We start from the raw sequence: 19,965 nt of genomic DNA, 5'->3' as shown, positions 1-19,965 counted from the left end.
AATTCCTTTTTTAATTTTGGAATTTTCCCTAGCAGGGAATTCTGGGCTCTGACCCCGCTACGGATAACACTGCCCTACCTCATCAGGTAAATTCCTGAACTCAAGGCCTGGTCCCTGTTAAGGGAATTTGCCCTTTTGCAACTTCATCGATGTAGTCCCTGGTCCAAACCTCTAATATAGACGTCCTGCACTGGCACAAAGTGGGGTGTAATTTGGTAACTTGCTTAATACCTGTCTTTGTGCTGACCTCATGCATCCATACTAGGGGTTGGCACACAGCCCCGCTCACCCCCTCCCCACATCCCTGCTCAATCCCCTCATCCCCTCCCCACAACCCTGCTCGCCCCCGTCATCCCCTCCCCACAACCCCGCTCGCCCCCGTCATCCCCTCCCACGACCCCGCTCGCCCCATCATCCCCTCCCACGTCCCCGCTCGCCCCGTCATCCCCTTCCCACAGCCCCGCTCTCCCCCGTCATCCCCTCCCCACAACCCCGCTCGCCCCTGTCATCCCCTCCCACGACCCCGCTCGCCCCTGTCATCCCCTCCCACGTCCCCGCTTGCCCCGTCATCCCCTCCCCACAACCCCGCTCGCCAACGTCATCCCCTCCCACAACCCTGCTTGCCCCCATCATCCCCTCCCACGTCCCCACTCACCCCTGTCATCCCGTCCCACATCCCTGCTCGCCCCCTTCACCCCCTCCCCACGTCCCCACTCAATCCCGTCATCCCCTCCCCACAACCCCACCCGTCCCAGTCATCCCCTCCCACATCCCTGCTCACCCCCGTAGTCCCCTCCCCACATCCCCGCTCGCCCCGTCATCCCCTCCCACATCCCCGCTTGCCCCCTTCATCCCCTCTGAAGTCCCCACTCACCCCCGTCGTCCCTCCCCACATCCCCGCTCACCCCCGTCGTCCCCTCCCCACATTCCCGCTCACCCCCGTTGTCCCCTCCCCACATCCCCGCTCACCCCCGTTGTCCCCTCCCACGTCCCCGCTCACCCCCATCATCCCCTCCCCACAACCCCGCTCACCCCCGTCGTCCCCTCCCACATCTCTGCTCGCCCCTGTTGTCCCCTCCCATGTCCCCACTCGCCCATGTCCTCGCTCACCAATGTCATCCCTTTCCGTGTCCCTGTTCACTTGTCTTCCCCTCCTATGTCCCCACTCACCCCCGTCATTCCCTCCTATGTCCCCGCTCGCCCCTGTCATCCCCTCAGACATCTCCACTCACCCTGTCATCCCATCTCCATGGCCTTACTTGCCCCCGTCGTCCCCTCCCCACGTCCCCGCTCCACCCATCGTCCCCTCCCACGTCCCCACTCACCCATGTCCTCTCTTACCCCCATCATCCCCTCTCATGTTCCCTCTCACCCCCCTCTCTCTTCATCTCCCTTCTTCCAGCCTCCTCCCAGATCGTGGCCCATTTCCCCCATATCCCCCCATTACTGTGCTCTCTCCACAGCCCCATACCCCTGCACACAGCCCTGCTCCCCCTCGCACCCTGACACAGCCTCATTCCCCAGCAACTCCTCCCCCACGCTACGGCCCACTATCCCAGTCCACTTTTGCACGTTGACCGTAGGCCACGTCTCAGGAAGCAGACTGTGTATATGGGAGGGAAGCCGCGTCGCATGGTGAGAGGGCACATTGAAGAATGTGGCATGGGAGGAGGCTGGGGGCAGAGCGCCTGTGGGGATGAAGAAGCTCTGCAGGGGATGCGGTGGAGGAAAAGCACCCAAATCAGCCATGGCTCTGACAGAGGGAAAGGATGGCCCACTGCTTTGGGCACTAGCTTGGGAGGCAGGAGGCCTCGCGGCAGTTCCTGCTGGCCTACAGAGGTCCTGGGGGCCTTTGGGCAAGTCTCTGTGCTCAGCTCCCCATCGGCAACCTCAGGCTAGCAGCACTGCGCGGGCGGGGAGGTTATGGGGATACACATGTTAAAGACTGGGAGGTGCTCATATAGCGTCAGAGACTGTAAGGCCAGGACGGATCTCTAAGATCAGCCCTCACCTCATGCCTGGCACTGGCCAGGGACCGGCTGTGCTGTAGTGGGGCCGGATCACGCCGGAATGGCAGACCAGCACTTTGGCTGCATGGGGGAGCCGTTTTGTTGTCAGAAGGGCGTCCTCTGCAGAGCACGACCTCGCAAGTACGGGGGGTGTTAGGTCACGCTGGTGGGGGTGTTCTGGCAGATGGTTTCACCACTGGGAACTGTTATTTCTTCCCTGAGCCCATCACTTCTGCTTGAGCTAGGGCAGATCTTGTAGTGGGGAACCTAAGACCGTTAAGTCTAAGCTAACGAAGACTTTGGTCTGGGTTTCTATTGAGCGTTGTTTTACAGAGGAGAGCTCTCTCTAGCTTTGTATGAAATCCCTCTGCCAGAGGGCAGCATCCTCACTGTGGCTGCAGGAGGGGAATGAATGACTGACTGCACCTCATGGGGGGATTGCTCTGAAAAAGGGCCCATTGCTGCTCACCTTGAATTTCTTCCGAAATTCCTTGTCCGCCTGCTCTTCTTTCTTGCACTGTTTGAGATTCTTCCCATGTTTCCCGCTTAGCTTTGAAATCTGGGATTTTCTGCAGAGCCAGGAAAAGTCACAATGATCTTCCGGAATGTTCAGGAGACCAAGCGTTTTCCACCCCCGCCCCCCAATCCTCCCTTGTCATCTATGGCAATAACACCGCATCCCATTTCCACTGCTGGGGATGCCCCACTACAGCCCAGGGTCTCCATCCGTCCAGGGCTTTGGGGCTGCATTCCAAACCAGCTGAGAAGTTAAACTGTTTGGGCCGGATTCTCCACTTGGTTCTGTGTCAGCTTTACGCTAGCGCAATGGAGTGCAGAATCAGTGCCTTTGTGTTGAAGTTCGTCGGCCCAGCCGTGTGTTCAGGTATTTACTCCGGCACAGAGCCAGAGTGAAACATCCCCGGCCTGTTTTGCACTCCCGTGCTCTGGTGTAAATGACTGTGCAAGAGGCAGGGCTATAGTGAATCGAGCCCGTAGATGGCCTGGAGAATCATTCCGCACCGATCCCTGTTCTAAGCTAAGATATATTCCATGCAAAGAACCACAGCAAGCCCTGGCTTTGATGCAGGGTGAAGGTAAAGAAACTACAACTGGAAATTCCAAAGGTGAAGGCTCAATTCCTGTCTTTAACTCCGCCCAGGTGGGGGCCTCTTGATCAAAGTTGAACTGCAAAGTCAAATGTGGGGTTATAACCATCAGGCTTCTTTATGATACAGACTGTTTTCTGATATTAGAGCTACTGGGCTCTCACTTCCATCTGCATAACGAGGACTCGGAGAACCAATGCCCCACCAGAACCCTGAGGCCCAGACTGAGCCAGCAATCCCATGGGCTATGAGCAGGGGGTTGGACTAGATGACCTCCTGAGGTCTCTTCCAACCCTAATATTCTATGGGGAGAGTGGGTCAAGAATTTTTCATCCAAATAGTGGGAAATGCAGCTTTTTGGTCATTCAAAATTTTCAATGGGAAAATCTCAATTTTGCTGAATTTTTAATTTTCCATCAGAAAAAGTAAAACAAAGTATTTCATTTCAGGTAGGGCTGAAACATTTGGGTTTGTTGAATTTTAATACAGCCAAATGCACAGTTATACATAGGGTCCTACCAAATTCATGGCTGAGCTTACCGAGCAAAAATCATGTTATTTCTATGCAGTTGCCTTTATCAACCAAACAGTGCTTCCCTTCTGCCTGCCCAGATTGGCCAGAGGACGGGGAACGGCACCAGCACACACATAGGCATATGGACAGGGACTGAGCCCAGCGCCCCTAGAGACACACAGGGCATTTAGCACAGAGCCCCAGTAAGAGAAGTTTGTGTTGATCCCGTGAGTGAGGAGCTCAGTTTTCTGTCCTGTTTTAGCCCAGCTGGAAATCTCTACCCAGAGCCATGTGTACTCTGCAGTTCCACAGCTGTGCAGTTTAGGCCTGGTCGACACTCAAAAATGAGACCCACCTAGTGACATCGCTCAGGGCTGTGAAAAATTTCAAACCCTGTGAGACATGGGTGCATCAACCTAGCCCCAGCTCGAGACGCAGCTAGATCAACACAAGTGTCTGTCAACCCCACTACTGCTTCGTGGAGAGGAGGGTGAACTGCCCTGACAGGAAAACCCCTTCCGCTGGTGTGGGGGGCGGGGGTGGAAAACGCTGGGTCTCCTGAAAAAGAGAGAACTTGGGAAATGTGACCTGACCGCTGGCTGCCTGAGGCTGTTACGGGGCCTCTCTGCCGGTGCCCAGAGCAGAGGACGCTGTTGGAGCCCTCGCTAGGCAGCTGTGGCTTATGCTATAGCCACAGGCTTATAGCTCTCAGTCTCCCTGGGGCTCAGCTAAAACAGTGGCCCTTGCAGAAGCACCGCAAATGCCCTAGGCGATTGCCAGTGTTTAGGCATGTGGGTAGCACTGAATTAATAAATCCATTGATTACCTGGGCTCAGCGGGCGGCGGGGGAAATCTGTCAGGGGTCAGCTTGGCACCTGCACAAACAAACGGGGCATGGAGAAGTCAGTGAGGCTGGTGTGGCAAAGCCGCGTGCTGAGACGAGCTCAAAGGGGTGGCTGGCGGGAATGCTTTGCCGGCATCGGAGGTAGAGGATGGGTCCCATTCAGCCCTGTGAGCCTGTCCCCCAGGGCTTTACCCTGGCTTCTCTGTGCCAAACGATGGGGCTTCCTATGTGGAGATGACGCCACAGCTAGACCCATCTCGCTGTCAGGAAGGCTTTCTTGATGTGCAGCTTACATTTACCCTGTCCCTCTCCCCCTTGCAGGGGGCATCCTGGACTGGCAGGAGAGCACTGAATGCCCTAGTAGGTTCACTGGGGGGGAGGGATAGCTCAGTAGTTTAAGCATTGGCCAGCTAAACCCAGGGCTAGGAGTTCAATCTTTGAGGGGGCTGTTTAGGGAACTGGGGCAAAAATCTGTCTGGTATCAGCCCTGCTTTGAGCAGGGGGTTGGACTAGGTGACATCCAGAGGTCCCTTCCAACCCTAATATTCTATTTCTTTTTCACCCTTATGGGATAGCTCAGTGGTTTGAGCATTAGCCTGCTAAACCCAGGGTTGTGAGCTCAATCCTTGAGGGGGCCACTTAGGGATCTGAGGCAAAATCAGTACTTGGTCCTGCTAGTGAAGGCAGGGGGCTGGACTTGATGACCTTTCAGTTCTAGGAGATAGAATATCTCCATTAATTTTTTTTTTATTCTTCCTTCTATGATGTTGTCCTCTGCAAATACCTGGAGACCTTTGCTGTTGCTTAGCCAGTCTTTAAGAAGGGTCAGTAATCAGTCTCTCCAGCCCCTTCACTTTGGCTCTAACCCTCCCCACTCCAACCAGCACTTCCCCAGAATCCCACCACGTCACCATAATAACATTATAACCCTGCTAGGCAGCACTGTTGGTCATCTGCGTGCTGACTGTGCATTCACTCACTCTCCTAGCCTCTGCCCCGCAGGAAACGGAGACCGAGGACTTCACCGCAGGGGTTCACAGGGCCACCTTGGTGCTTTGCAGAGGATTTTGGGTGTTCAACCAAGAAGGGGAATTTTCAAAGCAGAGGTGGATGGTGCTTTGGCTTTAAAAATCTGCTCTTAGCACTGGGTGTCCAAGCTGACTCGGGACTCAGCTAGGCCCCGGCCTCTGAGGTTTCCAAACCTCACTGCTAGAGGGCACTGTGCTCTCCAGGTGCAGCTGTTATCCTTGGGTTAGACCCAAAATCCTTTCCCTTGTACCCAAGGATAACAGCTGCACCTGGAGAGCACAGAGCCTAGATGTCATTGCCTTCCGCATCCACCCCAAGGCCTCAAGCCCCTTCAGCCACCTGCTCATGGGCACCTGTGGCTGCTGGGACAGTACCACGACCTCTCTGGTGCCTGAATTCCTAGGAGAAGTGGACAGGGGCGGGCACCTTGGTGCCAGTCTCTGACAGTGCTAATACAGCCCCTTTTCCCCACGCCGTGCTAGCAGGCTGCAGAAGCACAAGACGCAGTTTCTATTTGCTCTGACTTGAGTTCTCAAAAGCTCGGCCAGGTCCTATTTGGGCCCCCACTCAGGGGCATCCCAGAGTTGGTATTTGGCCACATTCAAGCTGTCTGAGCACCAGAGGTGTGCGGCATCTCCCCGGATTTGGGTTGACCAGAAATGTCTTTGATGCACACAGGGAGCGGGGGAGGGGGGGGTCAGGTTTGCACACTCACTTTTCAGAGTGGAGCTGCACACTATGCTCGTAGTGGATGGTGAGCTCCTCGTGAGCTGTGCTCTGAATAGCTATTAGTGGGCAGTGGCCACCTTTTAATTTGCCGTGCTGGCTACACACTCCATAACCCCTGCTCCAGTCTGGGGTACGTACCTGTTCCAGAGCGAGGACTTGCTGGAAGCCGGGAAGCAGGTGATAATGGACGTCTTTTCCCTTTGCCAAGTGGCCCAACCGCTTCCACATCATCATAGATCTGCTCTTGGTCACTGAGGCAGCAGAGAAAATGGGATTAGGAAGCTGAGTGGTGGCGGGTGTGATTGCCGCGCGAGAGCCGAGTTGAACAAACTGTCACAAACATCAGCACTGCAAGTGGGTGGATGACAAGGGGCAGGAGGCCAAAATGTGCCTGGGGCTGGCCGTGGGCTGCAGCAGGGATAGGGACCTGCAACACTGTAAGGCACCAAAAGGAGTGGGGCTTGGGGCTGCAGCCTGCGCCGTCATTCTGCAGAGTGCTCTGCAAGGGCCTGCAATGCTGCGCCTCCCTTATAGCCATGAACCGCAGCAGGGTGTGTGCTGGACAGCAATCGGTACCTGAGCTGCAGAGGGAGCCCAGCACCAGAGGTGCCCCAGTGTCTAAGTCTCCCACACGAGACACCTCGGGCTGCTGCGGCTCTCCAGGCGCTCCCATGGATTTCGTTTGGAGATCAGGGTGCCCAGCACCCCGGAGGTCTGATTCTCCTCTGCCCTGCAGCTTGTGCACCATTTAATCTCATGAAACACCCCCAGAGCAGAATGGCGGCACTGAGCACTGGTGTGCATGACTGCCCAACGGGGAATCCAGCCCAAGGGGTCTCACATCGGGCACCCAGAAACTGCAGCATCCAAAAACTGGGGCCACGTCTGAAAATGCTGGACTGTATCCCCAGCTGTGGCCCTTGGTCGGCAGCAGCCCATCCTGTAGCTGGGGCTGCAAAGCAAGAATAAGAAAGAATTACCATCTCAGTACTTCCCCCGCCGAACTCGGGACACGAGGAGACGGAGCAGCTTGAGATGAAAGTCGCACTGGGGAAGACACAGCAGAATTTGGCTTCAGGTGACCTATGGCAAAGGTTGTGGGGACGGGGAGGGGTAGAGGGGAAAGCCAGTTCACTGATGGCTTCAAGCCCGTTTCCTGAGTTTGACAGAGCAATGCAAACCTCCAACCCCACCAAGAAACTCGTGTTTAGATTCCAGATCTGCCCCTGACCATTCTGTACGCAGGGGCATGCTGCCTTCCCCACTGGAGAGGGCTGTGCCCAACCACACAGTCATGGACTCCTCCATAGTCCCCTGGCCGGGGCAGTGCTCCGGTCTCTTAATAATGCTGCCTCACTGGTCACCTTGCTGTTTCAAAAAGGCTCCTATTAAAATGCTCCCACCCCATCACTGCTCCCAGGAATTCCATTCAGACAAGTCCGCCCCTGGGATGAACTACAAGGACTTTCACTGGCTCGAAACAATACACACAAATCCTAGCACAGCGAGGGGCTCCCAAGTCAAAAGCTACACCCAGTCCACTCGTTCCATCTTGGGTTCAGTAGCCAAGCAATTGCAACTGCAGCTGCTGCCCGATGACATGTCTTTATACAGCATCGTCAGCCCCAAGCAATGAAAAACCATGAATCAGCCCCCCCAAAATCTCGAGATTGGCTTAAAAATCATGAGAGGGTTTTTTAATACGAATAAATCTGGGGTTCTTTTTGTTCCTGGTTGTTGCTCTTTTAAGTCACTCTCTGGCCATGTTTTCAAGCTTTCCTCAAAAACCAGTGGGGCTAGAAAGTTACTTTTCTTTTTAAATGCAAGCTGACCACATGACTCATGAGCTGGGGCTTTACGAAGTGCACTAAATATCAGCCCACTTGTGTGATAAAATTGTGACCGTTCGCAACACTGTGTGCCAGTCCTTCAAGGTGCAGTAACCACAGCCCCCTCCCCCAGTTCTTCACACTCCATCCATCACAGGCTTCCATCAGCCCTGGGAAGAGGGGAGGGAGAGGCCAGGCTCCAGGGCGTATGGGAACAGAGCAGAACTGACCCCTAATAGTCCCTGTCCATTGGCCCTGGGAGAAGGAGAGAAAAGGCAGCTGAGAAAGCCCTTGTCTATGCTAGAAGGGGTTTGCTGGAATGGCTACGCCGGCAAGTGGAGCTGCAGCTTAGACTGATAAAAGAGTGGATTGCAATTTTTGCCAAAACACTTCTATGCCACTCTAACTGCATAACTGTGTCTACACGAAGGCTTTTGCTAGCATAGAAATGTAGCAAAAAAATCACATACCTGACATTGCTCTACCGGCAAAAGTCTCTAATATAGCCCTGGCCAAAATCAATGCAGAAAGGCACTGTGGGAGTTCACTGGACTTACAGCTTGTACGTTGCATTGCAGTGAATGAGTCGGGTGCTGTGTTGCCTGTCAGTGTAATAAAACCACTTCTGCGGGAGGCGGGAGAATCTCTCCCACCAACAGCACTGCCTGCACTGGCGCGTCTGTGGGTGTAACCTATGTCACTCGGGGGATGGTTTATTTACACACGTTATGCCGACATAAGCTGTAGTGTGGACACTGCCTTAGAAAGGGCTGTATGGTGACTTCTAATAATGCAATTACACTGTTGATAGCCTCTGAGGAAGGAAGGCCAAGCAGGCTGGCTGAGGCTGGCTGATTTGCTGGGGAACTCACCGTGTAGGCAGGGAACTGTGCAGCCTGGAACAACCCAGCTCAGGAGGGCGAGAGCCTTGGTCTCCACCCAAGGGAGGTGATGGCTGAGGGGCTGGGAGCCTAGAGTGGGTGCCCTGGCTGGACCCCAGAGCAGAACATACAGGTGCAGTTGCCCAAACTAGGTCACCATCACAATGGTTTCGGAGCACTACACAAAAGTGTAGCTATCCCCACACAACTCCAGTTCTCTGTATGGACCAAAGAACAATGGAGTTAATGGTCCAGAGGCAGAGCTATTGGACAGAGTGATAAGCAGCACAGTCAGTATTTTTTAATTCTATGTGATGGGGGTTTCTGTCCCGTGCGCAGCTCCCATGCGCTACTAAACCAGAATCCTGGGAGTGCATCACTGGTGGCGATTAAGTTGATAGTTCTCCGAAGAAAGTGAACGAGGCTCGACTTCCCTGCCACACCCTGCAGGCCATACGTCGCCGTACACCGGGATCCAGGATCATATTGACTGGCATTGACAATGGCTGCAGGAAGGCCCAGCCTCCCCCCACCCCAGAGAGAGCTACAATGACAACACACATCACACTCAGCCCATCTCATTCTATTATAGCTTCATTCCAGCTCTCTCCCTTCCATTGTCCAGAAATGGACCCTCCCCAGGCCCGGCTCCCTAACGGCCCTGGACTGACCCCCTTCCTATATCCAGCGCTCCCCTGGACTGACTCCCTCCCCCCGCCAGACCCTCACACACCTGGGTCCCCAGCTCCCAGACCGGGCATTGTGTTCCAGGGTCTGGCGCCCCCTAGTGGCTGTCCAGAGGACAGTAGCACTGCTGTTTGAAATGCCTTTGCTGAAACGTGGAGTCAGGAAGGCTGGGACAATTTAAGTGTTTTTAGACCCCCGCAAGTAAAGAACAAATCAGCTTCCAGCCCAAAGACCCCATGAAGGCAGAGAGGGCTGGACTTGCTGTGAGGAAGCTTGAGTGATCGGAAATAAATCCAGTTCCCTTCCCTTAGAGGGCAAACCAGGCATTTCTTCAGCCACAATGGGAAGCCTGTGAAGTTTCAAGTGAACTGGACAAGGGCGCTCCCTAGGTAAGGATTGCAGTGAACAGACTGTTCCCATATTTACCAGCATCTCATGCTGTCTGGAGCACAGCAGCAGGTGGTTACAGAGCCCCTGGAAGCACAGGAGAAGCTCTTCCAGCCATCCAGGAACGTGCTGTATGAATGCACTTAGCTCAGGGACACTCCGAACCCAGGGATCAGCTCACAGGCATGTCTGGCCATTGCATGGTAAACTGATACAAGACGCCATGGCACTGGACACAAGAGATGCAGATGCCAGGGCTCGGATGTGAGGAGAGGCCAAGCTAGATTCTCTACGTTATAGATTTGTGTCTGAAAAATGAATTCAGCCCAACCGAGGCAAAACCAGTAATGGGGGGGGGGAGGGACACCTGCACAGCAAAGAAACGACAAACAGCAGGAAGAGAGGACAATGCAGAAACTATTGTGTATTGAGATTACTGTGTATCATTGTTGTGCGCGAGCCAGCGTGTGTGGGCAGAGAGATGTGTCCAACTGACTGCACAGGTAACAGAACAAGGTCCATTTGGATGAAGGCAAAAGAGACCAGCACACCTGACGTATCCATAGTCAGTATTATCGGTGCAGATAGAACACCAGGAAAACAGCTACGCGTGGGTCCTGGCAAGCAGCCAGGTATGGAAATTCTGTCTCAAAAAGGACTGTCTTGTGACCTAATAGCTGCACCAATTACTGACAAGAGGCAAACCCAGCTTTGCAACAGTGTGAAGTCAAACTAAGGTTATGTGATGATTCTTATCAGTGAGCTGTACATGTACGAATTACAATTACGGACTTAACTTTGAAGTGGTAAAAGGGTTACAGAAACCACTTGTTTCAGCTGAAACCTGTAAGGAAAAGATTCTAATTACAGTGATGGGGAACCTGTCTGCAAGACATCTCAGAGTGAAAATGCACCAGGACTGCACTACAACTGATGCAGGAGACGAGCGTGGCTGACACCAGGATTATATTATGGAGTTAGGCTCTTGCTTGATGATCAGGGTAGCTCAGCATTTAGGGGCACCTCCTTACTACTCCTAAGAACAGGGTTTGATTCCCTGCTCCCCCACACAGGGTCTGTGTGCATAAGTCACTCCCTCTCTCTTTGCTTGTCTTCCCCATCAGTACAAGGGCTATAACAGCACTGCCCTACCCCAGGGGATGTAGTGAGGATAAATACACGAATGATTATGATGTGCTCAGATGTTACAGCAGTGGAGGCCGGAAGTACCTGAGACCAGCAGAGAGCTGTTTGGAGGAGGGCCCCAAGTCAGGGGTGCCAGAATGGGGGGGTTGGAGGCCATGGCTAATGCACTTTTAAAGGTGGGAGGGCCATGCCTGTCCACTTTTTAACATGGGTGTAGCAACCTTGGGCAGGCGTGGAGGGGTGGCAGGAGAGCTGATAAGCTGGGTGGCACACCTTGAGAGGTGGAGACATGGGCTGGGTCTGCTCTCGGGCACCCCAGTCCCCTGCCCAGCACAGGTGGCGCATTCAGGGCTCCCCACAGCTCCTCTGGCTCCCTGGGTGGCCCTTGCCATGGCCAGGCTCTGGCTTCCGGCCTGGCCAGGGGGCAGGGCCCTGAGGGAAGAGGGGGGCAGGGGACAAGGCCACAGCTCTGGCACCAGTGGCACCACCACTTCTACACAGGCTCTGGTGCTCCTGCCTCAGGTTTAAGACAGTGGAGCACGAACTGGCTGAAGGGCCCAATGTCCATCCTTCAGAGCAGCGCAAAGAACAACAAAGACCCCAGCCAGCTTGTGGAACGAGGGCGTTGTGAAAAGAGCTGGGATCAGCAGGGCCGTGATCTTATGCAAGTTGCTTAGACCCTGAGGACCTCAGCAGAGCGCTATTCCCTGCCTACCAGGGGAGAAGTGTTGTCACATGAAGCCAACACAAAAGTCTTTGCAGTCATTAATACCAAAGGTGGCTTGTGGCAATTCAGGTTGGACACAAAAAGCAGGAACATGACAACTGTCTGGGCCCCACTTGGATGCTCCTGCTGGCTCTGAATACCCTTTGCAATTCCACCCACTCCACAAAAGTATAGAGAGCATACAGGGCTGCACGGGGAGAGATTGTTCCCGCTGAGTTACTGCCAGCTACAGAGAAGTTCCTTAGTTCCCTAAGCCAACCAGTGCATAAGCAGCTCTCTCCAGCTCAGTGGAGGAGATCTCCATCACTTCCTAACTAGGCACCGCTCTGGTCTTTCTTTCACTACAGGCAGATTTAAAAAATAAACAAACAAACAAAAACAAGCTCAGCATCTCAGTCATTTCTGAGTCCCATTAATTTCCTCCATCTCCTCATTTATTAATGGATCAACTTCCTCTCTAGTTCTTCTCCCATCCTCTTACGTTTATAAAATCCTCCTCCTCTTTGCCAGAACCTCGTCTTCCCCTAAAGTCTCAACACTTCCACTCACAAGAATTCCAGATCCTAATTCAGCAGCTTTTCCTTCCTGCACTATTGACTCCCCGTCCTGTAGGACAGCTCTCCTCTAGCTGCCTGGGGATTCTCATGTAACACTCCTGGACATACCATGCCTCATGCCTCTCACTGGCTCTGGCGCAGGATAAGCATGTGCTCTGATAGCAGCAGCCTTCCAGAACCTCTCTAGATCCACCTCAGGAGGGCGCTGGGGTTTCATTGGCTTGAGTCCCAGTGCGGTTGCATGTGGCAGCGGCTTTCTCTTGGGAACCTTAGGTTGCCATTTCTCTGATACGCTTCTTGGAGTGTCCAGTAGGGATGGGATGGCTGTTCCTTTGGCAGGAACCAGGGGGGCACCAGCATTTACTCCTTGGTTCCTAGCATGCTTGATCAGTGGCCAGGTCTGCTGAGTCTGGCTTCTCTGAGGAAGGTTTGAATTCCTCCTTGTGCCCTTTTGTTCAGGGGGTGCCTCTTGTATTCCTGTTTGCAGACCGGCTGGGTGGAGGCTGGATTCCATAGCATTTCTATCCTTGGAGTTAGCCATCCAGGCGGGGTCTTCACAAAGGGGCCCCAAGCCTGGAACGTCATCCTGAGAGAAAGGAGCATTTTTCAAACCCATCCTCTTGGCTTTGGGTAATTTAGTAGATTGGTCCCTCTCAGATCCAGGTTTAAGTGCGTGTGTCTCCTCCTTTGCAAGTGAGTCTGCAAGCTGAATCCCTGGCCTGTTGCTTGTTTCAGGCAATTTTTGCCTGTTCTCTTGGAACTTGGCCCGTAGGCGTTTAACACGTTCTCCTTCCTAGGACAGAGTAGACAATGTTAATTTTCACGTGTCTGAGGATCATTCAGGACAGTTCTAGGCAATCAACCTGAAAATGTCCATGGAGTAAAATTAATCAAAACGACAAACATTTCACATCCCACCTGTCAAATGATGGATGGGATAGCTCAGTGGTTTGAGCATTAGCCCCCTAAACCCCGAGTTGTGAGCTCAATCCTTGAGGGGGCCACTTAGGGATCTGGGGCAAAATCAGTACTTGGTCCTGCTAGTGAAGGCAGGGGGCTGGACTTGATGACCTTTCAGGGTCCCTTCCAGTTCTAGGAGATAGGATACCTTAATTTATTCTTTATATTATAGTAACAGGTAGCGGTCCCATTATGAAAGATTCTGCACATAACCGGAGGGAAAGAGCCTACAGTCCAAACAGCCAAAGGGGCCCTGCAGCGGCTGTGGAGCCATGGGGCCCCGATGCTGATGGCACTGGCTGAATGATCTCAGGGCTGAACCTCCTGCTTGTTCTGGGGATGGAGGCAAAGATAAGCACCCGGCCCCCAACAGAACAACCTGGAGAAGCTCCATGGGTCACTCTTGGGGAGTTTTTCTCCCCTGTTCCTTGTCCCTCGGTGCCCTCCCAAGGGGTTCCAATGGGAGGGGCACTCTGGCCCCATATTGGCACCAACATAGTGAAAAGTAGAATTTAGTATCCAAACACTGCACAGGGCTAGGAGGGGAGCAAAGGGCCTAGTCCTGCTCCCAAGCCCAATCAAAGTCAACACCAAAATGAGTAGGGTTACCATACGTCCAGATTTTCCCGGACATGTCCGGCTTTTTGGGCCTCAAATCCCCGTCCGGGGGGAAATCCCAAAAAGCCGAACATGTCTGGGAAAATAGGGAGGGGCCAGCTCCGCTGGGTGCTGGGCCGGGGGCCGGGCCGGGGCCGGCACCCCAGGGCCCGAGCCGAGCCAGGCTGGAGACGCTGGGGCCGGGGCCGGCCGCCGGAGGGAGCCGCTCAGTTGGGGGGGCAGACTGGGCCACGCCTCCTCCCCCCACCCGCCCCAGCTTACCTGCTGCCTGCTTCAGGCTTCCCGCGAATCAAATGTTCGCGGGAAGCAGGGGAGGGGGCGGGACTTTGGGGAAGGGGTGGAGTTGGGGTGGGGGCGGGGCTGGGGGCAGGGCCGGGGCCCTGTGGAGTGTCCTCTTTTTGGACACTCAAAATATGGTAACCCTAAAAATGAGGGGAGGCAGGAGACAGCCGCATTCCCTCTCCATCCTGCTCCTCATCTCTCTGGGATCTGAGAAGTGAGACCATCTCGCTGCAAAGCGATTCCCAGGGAACCTGTCAGCCTGGCCGCTGTGTGAACCGAGAGCCCGCTGGTGCCTGGGGCGCTGGCTGCTGCGTGGCTGGGCCTCTCTTGACCGGTAATGCAGAGTTGCTGGTGTTGGCTGCACCCTATTACAAGTGCAATTTCCGGTGCAAAGTATTTGTGCCCTAAAACCGGCTTGCTCTTAGGTGCATCCTTTGGGTCACACACCCCTTTGAAAAATTCCCTCCTGGGGGCAGCTGACTGGCCATGGCTCTAGCAGGCACAAAGTTTGGCAGCTCACTTGTACCCCAGTTGCACTTTTCTTTGCAAAGCCTGGCAGGCGCAAATTAGGGTTACCATCCATCCGGATTTCCCCGGACATGTCCGGCTTTTTCAGCTTTAAATGGCCGTCCGGGGGGGATTGCTAATAAAGTAGAAATGTCCGGGATTTCCCCCTTCCCCTCATGCAGAGTGCGGCGCGGCTGATTGGACGGTTGGGCCTGATTGAAAGCCGCTCGCAGCCACTGGGTCCTCTAGGAGCCAGAGTCCCTCCCCCTCCCCCCGCTCCCTCCTCCCCCGCAGAGCACCGCGGCACAGTGTTTGGGTCCACGTGGAGCCCGCAGCTCTCCCTATGCCGGGTGAGCCGGGGAGCAGGGCAGGCGGGGGGGGGTGCAGAGGCTGCAGGGCGAGTGGGGAGCAGGGAAGCACTTAGCAACCCCCAACCAAGATCAGAGAGGGAGGGAGGAGGAGGAATGCAGGGTGCTCAGAGGAGGGGGCAGAGTTGGGGCAGGGACTTTGGGGAAGGGGTTGGAATGGGGGCGGGGAAGGGGCGGAGTTGGGGCGGGGCCCTGTGGGGTATCCTCTTTTTTAAATGTTTGAATATGGTAACCCTACCCAAATGCCATTTGCACCTGTTGCTATGAGTGCAATAGCCTGATTCAAGGGGCCAACTGAGGCTGTCCTTTGGGACCCACGGCCCCACTAGTGAGCCCTGCAGCTGCAGGCAGAGGCAGTCCCAGTTGCATGCCTCTGCTCATCTCCTTGCTGTTGCTGTCACCGCCATCTGGGAGAGCGAGTTCTGAATTTGTGTGGGAGGAGCTCCCCATGCTTTTCAGAGCAGTGCCCAGAGAGTTTCCTGTGCGGTTCCTATTGTGCTGAGCACACACTGTGAAGTGGGGCAGGCTGGTAACTGCACCAGCGAGGGGCTGGCCCCTACAACAGCATTTCAGAGGTGCCCAAATGGCCTAGAAATCTCTGTGTTGGAAATCCCTGGGGAATGGCTGCAAAGAAAAGGGCCTTTGACTGCTTTTGGGCTAGCACTGCCAAACTAGTGCATGTCGGGAGAGCAGCGGGTATAATGTAGTTGGAATTTTGTAAAGCTTGTAGTTGTAAATTTTGTATAGCAGGGACCACATCCCCACAAAGGGGTGATCTCGTGAGCTGCCCACCAGTCATTTCCCAGACCATGCAATGCTGATTTTGTCCCTTTACAAAACAGCTAATTAGCATGTTTGGATTTGCTCTCTCAAAGTCACTGGATCTGTCTCTTCCCCCTGCTACTCCCAGACTTAAATTGTACTTTGTACTTGTACGTGATTTCCTTTTACAGATGAGGGATTGGACACAAAGAAGTTAAAGGCAACATTTTAAAACTTGGGTGCTTAAATGTAGGCACCTAAATGAGTAGCCTGATCTTCAAAGGCGGGAGCACCCCAGCTTCCTTTGACATCAAGGGGAGCAGGCACGGAAGTAGCCACTATCCCCAGCAGTTGCAAGATGAATATTGTTACCGGCCAGCAGTAGCACAGATGGAGACAAAATGTGGCATCTGTCCTCCAAGCCTGGACTACCCAAAAGGCCAGGTGGCTTCTGAAGCAGCAACGGTATAAAACAGCTTTTTCACGATTCACAAGTGCAAATATTTGACCCAGAATTGCTTTTTGAACCACGCCAATGTCCATTTTGCAGCCATTTCATGAACTCAAAAAAAAAAAAAAAAAAAAAAGTCTAGTTGTGAACTAAAGCTGCTGATACCCCCATATCCCGACCAAATTCCAACTCAAGTTGTTGTATTCTACCTCCCTAAACTCCTCTTTTGTGTCACTCATGTACAGTAATCTTCTCTGCTTTCATAGATTTTAAAGCAAGAAGGGACCACAATCTTCTAGTCTGCCCCCCTGCACAAGCCAGTTTTGCCCTGTGATTCCTGCATCGAGCCCAACAGCTTGTGATTGAACTAGAGGGTAGCTTTGAAAAAGACATCACATCTTGACCTAGTTTGTTTAGTGTTGCTGTGTGCCTCTATCCAGCTTCTGGGTTTGACCCTGAGGTGGCTGCATTTTAGTGCTGAGTGAAGTGATCCCCGTTTGGTTTACATCTCACACTGCAAAGCAATCTGAGATCCTTTGGTGGTTCTTTATGCACCACATTGGACAAGTGCAAAAGTCCTATTGTCCATGGGGATGTCCTGCACAGTGCTTTTTGCTGCTCCTCTGACCCAGAGCAAGGTTCACCACCCTGTGTCGCTCTTGCTGAGTCTGGCTGGTAACCAGCTTGCAACGACAGGGCAATAAGTAAGACACTCCATCTTTCCTAGTGCTATGGAGGGATCCTGCCCCACTACCTGTGCCCTGTTCTCCTCCCCTTGTGTTCGTCACAGACCAGGTGTGAACAACTGAGACACGGTAAATTACTCACCATTTTCTGTCACCAGGCACTTGCTTCTCTCCCCCTCTCTCCATGGAGAGTCAAATGTCCTCATGCATAATTGCCTGTAGGAGGTTGGGATCCAGTATTTGTATGTAGCGTGGTCACCCTCTGCCTTTACTGCATCTTGAAACCAAAGGCTTTTGCCAGGTGCGTAGCAAGCGACTGTCTGACTTCAGGAAGTCGTTGTGGTCTGTATGACAAGCAGCAAGGGGCGGAGGAGCAGCTCTTTCTGACCTACCTTCAGTCAGTGCCAGAGTGGTAGCACCGTGTCCTGCTAACACTGAGCTGGGCGTAGCTACACAGCCTTGGTTGGAGTAGAGCTGGACAATTTTTTTCTGGCAAATAGAAATTTCATCCAAAAAATGCATCTTTCAGGGTCCAAAATTATTTGCAAATTTGGGTCGACTTTGGCAAATAGTTTGTCTGAAAAAAAACCCCAAACCCAAAATTGCAAATGTCAGCATGTTTCGTGTTGACATTTTCAAAACAAACCATTTTGAAACTTCTGTAGAAAATGTTGGCATTTCTTTCAAGCCAACATTCACGGTGTTTCATTTGACCTGAATTATGTCATTTTTTCTGGATTTTTCAGTTCAGCTACCAAACCCAAACCCCAGCTCTTCCCTTAGCTCTCATTTGGACGTAAGAACTGTATCTATCTTGATTTGAAGTTGAAGTCTGTGTTATTGGTTGTTGGCTGCGTGTGCTCTCTCTGCGTGCTGCACCAGCTCTGTGCAGGGCCGGCTCCAGGCACCAGCCTAGCAAGCAGGTGCCTGGGGCGGTCAATGAAGAGGGGGAGGCCGGTGGCCATTTGGCGGCGGGGCTGTCACTCCCTCTCGGAGCGAAGGACCTGCCGCCGAATTGCCGCCGTAGAATGAAGCGGCGGTAGAGCTGCCGCCGCTTGCAATCACAGCTTTTTTTTTTTTTTCCTGCTTGGGACCTCGATTGAACTGCCCAAGAAGGCCACAGACTTGGTTCAGTAGCGAAGGCGCTCGGCCAGGTTTCTTGGCGACAAAGCACAGTACTAACACCTGGCAGCCTCTACAGGGCCACTAATACATGTATGCCCGTGACAATGGACTCCGCTCAGCGAGGGGCAGGACCTTCCACTCCCTGCTAGGCCAGACAAAGACACCCCCTCTGTGGCCCCTTTTTTATGCTGATACAACCAAGTTACATATTGCCCCTCTGATGTGATTAGTTCCCATCTTTTTCCTTGTACATGTTGGCTCGATCAAAACATCTCCAGCCATCACCCTGTCATCCTACCATCTCTTTAGGAGGGGTCTGTGTGTCCTGTATTATCTTTGGGGAGTGTGTTTATACCATAACCTTGTATCAGGGTGTCCTGGTACCTCCCTTCTGGAATGTGTTTATGTGAATATCTAGTGCCTAAGAATGCTTGTGTTTTTGGAACGCAAGCCAGGTTGTTGCCAAGTTCCTGTGCCGACAGTGCACCTGCAAGCAGGCATCTGTTTTATAACAGGGCCCGACTTTTGCTCATAGCCTGACTCTTGCTAACTTTGTTTTATATCAGCAGGGCCTGACTTTAGTTCAGGCCTTAGGCTTCACGCCAGGCCCCTTACAGCATGCCTCATGTCTCAGGTTCTCTCTGTATACTACAGTAAGATGGTTGCGCTCCTGTGAGTGACTGTCTGGGCAAGTTTTGTTAGTTAGTCGTATAGTTTTACAATGGCCAAACTGACCGCACTGCTCCTGCTCCTCAGAGGATCGTGAGATTTGCAGAGCACAAGGCATTTGTGATCAGCATCTGTGTTGTCAGGGTGGGGAGTTGTTCCTGAGTGGGATGGTAACACAGTCACTCTCAAAGCACTTTCCAAAGGAGGCCAGTATCAGTACCCTTGTTACAGATGGAGAAACATAAAGTGACTTCCCAGAGTCACCCAGGGACAGAACTCAGGTATCCGGAGTCCCAGCCTGGAAGGTCTTAAATATGGCAGACTCCAGTCTCCTCCACATAGCTACCCTGCCTTTTGAAATGAATGTGCTAGGCCTTGTTTTCATCCACTGTTCTAAACACCAGATCTCATTCCCCTCCCATAGCCAGGAACAGAACCCAGGAGTCCTGATTCCAACTGCTTTGTACTGCTGTCGAGCGTAGCTCACAAGCAAAGTGTATGCCAGCTGAAAGGGTATCTGGTTGTGATGTAAATCTGAGGGCCTGTATTTAAACCTTGCTGCTGATCCATGAAGGGACAGTATGGTTCTACATCAGGACTTTTTTTTTTTTTGTCAGTTCAGTTAAAGCAAATTTGTCAGTTCTGCTTAAAAACAGATTTGCAAATGCAGATTTGCATCTTCTAAAACCTACCCAAAAAGTCAGATTGTTCTGCGAACAGCTAGGTCAAGTACCTGACAGCTTGGAGCAGAATCAAAGCCTCACCCATAGCAAAACAACTCTTTCCCACAGGCCCCCTTGGGTGCACAGTAGAGCTACCCGGCTGCATACCCACTTCTCAGAAGCACTGAGACCCACTGCTGACAGCAAATAGCTACCTATGAATAATGTCAGTGCAATGAACAAGGAAAAGGAAGGAAAGGAATGATCTTGTGATCAAGGAAGTAGCTTCATACACCTGCTCCTCTTGAAATCTGGGCTCTGTCCCTGGCTTACCAGAGACTTCCTATTGGCTGAGACATTTAAAACAGATCTGCTGCAACTGGTACCTGCTTCTGAAATCTCACTGAGCCTCAGTTCTCTGTGCAAAAGG

General features: G+C 53.0%; 1 protein-coding gene across 3 annotated transcripts in view; it reads right to left on the bottom strand.

The window, feature by feature from the left end:
• PRAM1 (PML-RARA regulated adaptor molecule 1) overlaps positions 1 to 17,425 on the bottom strand; it is a 40,936-nt gene extending 23,511 nt beyond the window's left edge. The window contains exons 1-6 of one of the 3 annotated variants that reach the window (XR_010594905.1): positions 17,222 to 17,415; positions 12,554 to 13,238; positions 7,212 to 7,314; positions 6,370 to 6,482; positions 4,456 to 4,504; positions 2,479 to 2,578 (exon numbers count right to left, since the gene is read on the bottom strand). Coding sequence is in view for 2 of the 3 variants with exons in the window: in XM_024107878.3 (XP_023963646.2) it covers positions 2,479 to 2,578; positions 4,456 to 4,504; positions 6,370 to 6,482; positions 7,212 to 7,314; positions 12,554 to 13,238; positions 17,222 to 17,224 (1,053 nt within the window). In the remaining variant the exon portion in view is untranslated. Of the gene's footprint in view, positions 1 to 2,478; positions 2,579 to 4,455; positions 4,505 to 6,369; positions 6,483 to 7,211; positions 7,315 to 12,553; positions 13,239 to 17,221 lie in introns of all 3 variants that reach the window. The other 2 variants (XM_024107878.3, XM_065578287.1) reach the window with 2 other exon arrangements.
• Between the last annotated feature and the right edge of the window lie 2,540 nt (positions 17,426 to 19,965).

The sequence above is a fragment of the Chrysemys picta genome, chromosome 25, assembly GCF_011386835.1.
Source record: "Chrysemys picta bellii isolate R12L10 chromosome 25, ASM1138683v2, whole genome shotgun sequence".
Classification (NCBI taxonomy): domain Eukaryota; kingdom Metazoa; phylum Chordata; order Testudines; family Emydidae; genus Chrysemys; species Chrysemys picta.
The sequence above is the reverse complement of the archived record's forward strand: the minus strand, read 5'-3'. Positions and strand labels throughout refer to the sequence as shown.